The sequence below is a fragment of the Vitis vinifera genome, chromosome 7 (genome assembly GCF_030704535.1).
Source record: "Vitis vinifera cultivar Pinot Noir 40024 chromosome 7, ASM3070453v1".
Taxonomy (NCBI): domain Eukaryota; kingdom Viridiplantae; phylum Streptophyta; class Magnoliopsida; order Vitales; family Vitaceae; genus Vitis; species Vitis vinifera.
Window position 1 is genome coordinate 10,061,384 of NC_081811.1, and position 6,271 is coordinate 10,067,654.

Below are 6,271 nucleotides of genomic sequence, written 5' to 3' on the forward strand. Positions count from 1 at the left end.
AAAAATCCATGTTTTTTGGAAGTATGCCAACTTGCCAAAGACAACTGTGCAACTTTTCCTACTCAACCCAATAAATCTTCAAAGTCATTTTCTCTTATTCATAGTGACATTTGGGGCCTTCTAGAGTAACAAACATCTCTAATAAAAAATGATTTTTAACATTTATAGATGACCATATACCAGTATGTTAGGTTTATTTGTTGAAGGAAAAATATAAAACTTGCCAAATCTTCCAAAACTTCCATTCCATGGTCCAAAATAAGTTCCAAATGCAAATTCAGGTTCTAAGAATGGATAATGGTAGAGAATACTTCCGTTCTATCTTTGGGAGAATACCTAACCAAAGAAGGGATAATTCACCAAAGCTCATGTGTGGACACTCCATAACAAAATGGGGTTTCTAAAAAGGAAAAATAGGCATTTACTGGAGATTGCAAAGGCCATCCTTACTACCTCTTACTTGATAAATAGAATGTGACCTAGGATCTTAAACTATCGAACTCCAATTTCGAGCCTCATGAAATCCTATCCTCATTTCAGGTCTGTCAACTCTCTACCCCTTCAAATCTTTGGTTGTATAGCATTTGTTCATAAGCTTGAACCTCGAGCCATTAAATGTATCTTTCTTAGTTATTCACATCCTCAAAAGGGGTAGATGCTAATGTACAATCACAAAAAGATTCTTGGTGTCCAAAGATGTTACATTCTTTGAGTCCCAACCTTATTTCTCAACCACTTCTCTTCAGGGGGAGACACAACAAGTGAAGATTGTTTCTGGGAATTATCATTGCTCAATCCTACTTTGATCCCTTCTCTTTCTTCTCCTTGTGTCATAGCCAACCCTATTATGTCATCACAAATCAAGAAAATTTAGAAGAAAGGGTTGTTCAAAGGCTAAACCAACTAGTGCTTTGTTTTTATTCAAGGAGATCCAATCCTCAAAGTGGAGAGCACCTCACGTCTCCCGGTAAGACTTTGAATCTAAAGTGGCAAACCAAAATATTTCAGGTAATCTCAATTTCATTCCCATCTTGGCTTCATCTATTAAAAATGACCTTACAGACTTAGATTTGCCCATTGCCCTTAGGAAAGGAGTCAGGTCATGTACACTTCATCCCATCTCTCAGTTTGTGTCCTATGAAAAACTTTCATCTTCCTTCCATACTGTTACTACTAATCTCTCTAATGTAGAAATCACAAGGTTGTTCAGGAGGAAATGAGTGCAGTGGAGAAGAATGACACTTGGGAGTTGATGAGTTTGCCTAAAAGGAAGAGCACAATGGGCTACCAATGGGTATTCACTATAAAGTAGAATTTAGATGGCACAATTGAGCGAAACAAGGAGAGACTGGTGGCGAAGGGATTTACTCAAGCATATGGAGTGGATTATCATGAGACCTTTGCTCTTATTGTAGAACTCAATAATATAAGGGTTCTCCTATCTCTTGCAGAAAATTTAGGTTGGCCATGCTTTTTTGAATGGAAAATTGGATGAAAAGGTGTCCATGGACCTACCACCAAGGTTTGAGGAGATGGGAAGTTTTAACAGGGTGTGTAGACTCAAAAGGTCGCTCTCTATGCTTTGAAACAAACACCAAGAGCATGGTTTGATAGATTTGGGAAAGAAATCAAGAGCCACGATTTCACCCAAGCCCAAGTAGATCATACATTATTCTTCAAACATTCACAAGATGGTAAGATCACTATCTTCATAGTTTGCATTGATGATATCATACTTATAGGAGACAATATAGGTGAGATGGAAAGCTTAAAGGGAATTCTTGCAAAAGAATTTGAGATCAAGGAGCAAACGAGGAATTTTGGTCTCACAAAGGAAATATACCCTTGACCTCTTGAAGGAAATTGGGATTTTAGGGTGTAAACCAATAGAAACACCCATGTAGCTAAACTACAAATTTAGACAGAATGAAAGAGGTACACCCGTGGATTAGGGTAAGTACCAAAGGCTAGTTGGTAAGCTTATCTACTTGGCACATACTAGACTCAACTTAGCTTTCATTGTAAGTGTGGTAAGCCAGTACATGCATGCACCATGTGAGGAACATTTAGAGGCAATGAATAGAATATTGAGGTACTTGAAGATGACTCTAGGAAAGGAATTGTTTTTTGGAAGAGAATATAGAAGAAGATTGAAGCTTTCATTGATGCTAATTGGACTAGGTCAGTAGAAAGTAAGAGGTCCACCTCGGGATATTGCACATTTGTTTGGGGAAATTTGGTGACATGGTGAATTAAAAAACCAAGTGTAGTTGCTAGAAGTAGCACTAAGGCCAAGTTCAGGTCTATGGCTCGGGGGACTTGTGAAATGATTGGTTTAAGCTACTGCTAAAAGGGTTGAGGATGCCCTCACACATTCTTATTTTTATTTTTTTTTTTGATTGGAAACGACACAAAGATTTATTGATAGATAGAAAAAGGCCCTCACACAGTCTTATGAAACTCTATTGTGACAACAAAGCTGCCATAAGTATAGTTCACAACTTATTCCATTACGATAAACCAAAGTATGTGGAAATTGATCATCATTTCATCAAAGAGAAGATTGAAGAAGAGCTAATATGCATCACCTACATTCCTACAAAGCAACAGACTGCAGGCATCTTAACAAAAGGCCTGCCGAGACAAAACTTTGAGGATTTCACATTCAAGTTGGGATTGCTAGACTTTTTTTTTCCCCAACTTGAGGGGGAGTGTAGTGAATGTTATTTAGGATTAAGTTTATTATGTTTTAGTTTTACTAATGTTCCATTTTATAAATTCAAAATAGTAGGTAATTAGGAAGCTTTGTCTATTTGAATTTTTTGTTCTTATTTTCTAGGGATTTAGTTTAACCTAGATTCTATCTAGCTATTAGGTTTTTCTCTATAAATTCACTGGTTGTTCATTCCAACAAATGAAAGAGAGAGCTATTCCATTTATTTTCTAGCCTTTGTTTACAAAGACGTTTAAAAATATTACATAATTTGACATATCATATTTCTTATTTTTCAATAACTAAATTCAAAATTGTTTAATTAAATGATCAACATTGAGATTGCAACCCTTTAAAAAATTTGAAAATATTTCTCCCCCCATAGCTAAATTTCTAGCTCTAGCTAGCTCCAACCTGAAGTAGCAAGAGAGTTTTTTTTTTTTTTCTCCTTTCGAGGAAAGATTAAGGAGGATGTTGTCCACAAAATCATGACACAATTAAGTGGACAAGTGCATCCAGAATGCTATGGGATCATTGAATACCTATCAAATTAAAGGGAAATTTTTATAAGAGGGCTAAAGACCATCTATGTTGTTGGGAAGTTAATCTAAAATGAGCAAAGCCAAAATGAAGACGTTACTATGGATGAGTAGCATATAAAGAAAGAGAGAACTACTAATGACTGCATTTGAAACAAGAGGTAAGGTGCCTCCAATCAAGGACAAGATGAAAGGAAGTTGTTTGAGATGGTTCAACCATGTGAATAGAAACCTTCTGATGCACCAGTGTAAAGAAGTAACTTGATTCATACTAAAGTATATTAGGATAAGAAGGATAAAACAGTAGTTGTAGCAGTAGTGACAAACAAAATCAATGCTAAGGATCTAACAGAAGATACAGCTCATTGGCAAGCCTTGCTTGTTGGACAGAAAAACACCATCCAAAAAAAAATATGTGCCATTACATTTAACTGAACATAGCAAGTTCAAAATCGACTACAAAACCATCTAATTGAGAGACAGTAACAGTCATAGTAGAAAACCTTGACTATTGGAGTTCTGGTATAAAGAGCACCAGAAAGTATTTATAAGCCCACATTGTAAGGCTATATACATGTTTAATATAAAGCTAATAATACTCTATATAATGGTAAAATACATCAAAGCATTCAAACAAATATCTACACATACAAACATGTATATGTAAGTATCTAAGCCCATATCCAATGAACCGACAAAGGCTTATAATTTCATTCTATGAGCTCTCTTCTTCAAACCATTTTGAATAGGCAACTTAAAATGTGCACAGAGAGAACATCAAACTTTAATCACGCAATTATAATTAGGCAATGTTGCATCTTTTTTTAAAGAATTTTGTATATAGGTGTAACACTTGGGCACCCTCCCCTTGACAGCTCAATTGCTTCCCACATTGAGAAGTTAAGGATTAGTGATTGGGCTTATAAGCACTTGGGCACCCTCCCCTTAACTGCCGATTATCAAGGGTGAGTTCTACCCTACATGTGCATAATAAGGTATCAGAGCAGGCACCACACAGGGAGGGCCTAGTCACGGAAGGGCAGGAGGGAGGGCTGCTACCTAGCCGTGTGCCTATGTGTGCGTAACATAGGGTTTATTCCTTTATAATCTGTAGATGCAAGTTTCGGAATCCAAATATAGGATAGTTTATGTTTACTTTTGCTTGGATTCACAAAGAAAGTGAAATTTTCAAGTGAACTATGCAATATACAATAATTTGGAAATGTCAAGTTTAATACAATGTTTAATGTGAACTCAACCACAGAAAATTCAAAATAAAAAAAAATGAGAATTCCTTGTCCTTTTTCTTTCTTTAGCCTTCAAGGCATCCAAGCAAAGCACAACTAGGAAATGGAGAAAAGGTTAAAAGAGCTTCAGGATTCAATTGCGATGCCAGAATTGGAGGAAAGAGAAAAGTTGCTATATCGTTTCCATTTATCTTAATACTTCTCTCGGGAAACAAACACGGAATTCATTGAAACACAAATTGCAGAGTAAAATGAACCAACCTGAAGAGTCACTGCCTCCATTGTTCACTCCCTCTCTGCTATCTGATGCCCTATCGTCACTACCACTTCCACCAACCAACTCCGGTTCAAATTCGGTCTGAACTTCGCCGGAAGTAGCAGAGGAACTAGTTTGATTCTTCGGCGACTCCGCCATCTCCGGCAGCACCCTCTCAACCACCGATGAATCCGGCGAATCCGCCTCTTCGAGAATCTGGTGCCGTTCCCGATCCAGATCTACAGAAACTTCTAGATAGACGGACCACGTTCAGGGCAGTGAATGAACGAACAACAGAACACAAGAGAGACCGCACGCTGATGGTATTATCGTAAAACGATCCGCCGACTAACCTGACGTATAATTACCAAAAACCCCAACGAAGAGTACCTGGTCATTCATTACCGGCGAGTACAGTTCATTCTATCTACTTGAGAGAGTATCAGTAATTCCATGAATCAATTTCACGGAGGCAGATAACTGCAAGCAGTTTTATTCGAAACCCCAACGCAATCCAACTTTTTCTTGCCCTTTTCTCTTGCTTTCGTCAGCCGTCCACGCTTACTTCTTTTCTTTTCTTTTCTTTTCCTTTCTAATACTCCAACCAAACACAAAATATCCCATGCCATGCGTATTTCCTATTCAAAATTTTAGTAAATAAATAATCATTCATTCTAGTAAATTCGAGAGAATTTATATTTGAATTTTATCCCTTGCCAATAAAATAGGAAAAATAAATATTAAATAAAAAGAGTTGGCGTACATATAAATTCTCCTCAAAATAGAGGTTTCAAATTCTCATCATATTCTCCTTGAAATTCCAATCATATTGTCCTTTAATAAAAACTTTATATTAAGTGACAAAACAAGCCCAAAATTATGCGGTGTGGAGTTCACATCTGGTTTACTATAAGTACAAAAGTTGTTGTCACTTGTCACCTTACAAATCCTTTGCTGGAATTCTCCTTATTTCTCTGGTGAAGGACTTTCCCATGTGTGCGCCATGTGATGTGTGACTAGCCTATACAAAGCAAAAAAAAAATGACCACTTTTGTTTGGTTGAAACTTGGAAGAAAAATGACACATTTTCTTCCTTAGCTATTAATGCCTCTTGCCTCCTTGGATAAGAAACATGCGTAAATTATCACATTCATTCCCTTTTATTAGGTTGGATATGACATGCTCCCTTTTTCCCGTTTTCTTTATTTATTTATAAAGGTATTTATCTAATTAGAATTTATGTGAGAGGTAGAAAATGGAGATATTTGATAATTTTGTATATTTAATTTTATTATGAAAATTAAAAAATTAAGGTATGATAGAAAAGGTGTGAAAGTCAAAGAGAATTATTTTCATTAAAACCTTATACTATAAGATTATGCTTGGTTCTCAGAAAGTACTAAGAAAAGAAAAAAAAACACTAAAAAAAATAATTTTCTCATGTTTGTTTGTGTTATAGAAAATAATATATATAAGTAAAATCAATTAAAAATTTATATATTTTCAAATTATTTAA

At 35.9% G+C, this 6,271-nt stretch overlaps 1 protein-coding gene across 2 annotated transcripts in view; it reads right to left on the reverse strand.

Annotated features, from left to right (window-relative positions):
- Positions 1–5,327, reverse strand: part of LOC100240956 (sterol 3-beta-glucosyltransferase UGT80A2) — a 57,069-nt gene extending 51,742 nt beyond the window's left edge. For both annotated transcript variants that reach the window (XM_010654166.3, XM_010654170.3), the window contains exon 1: positions 4,761–5,327. In XM_010654166.3, the coding sequence (XP_010652468.1) occupies positions 4,761–4,914 (154 nt within the window). In that variant the 5' untranslated portion in view covers positions 4,915–5,327. The remainder of the gene's footprint in view (positions 1–4,760) is intronic.
- Positions 5,328–6,271: the final 944 nt, after the last annotated feature.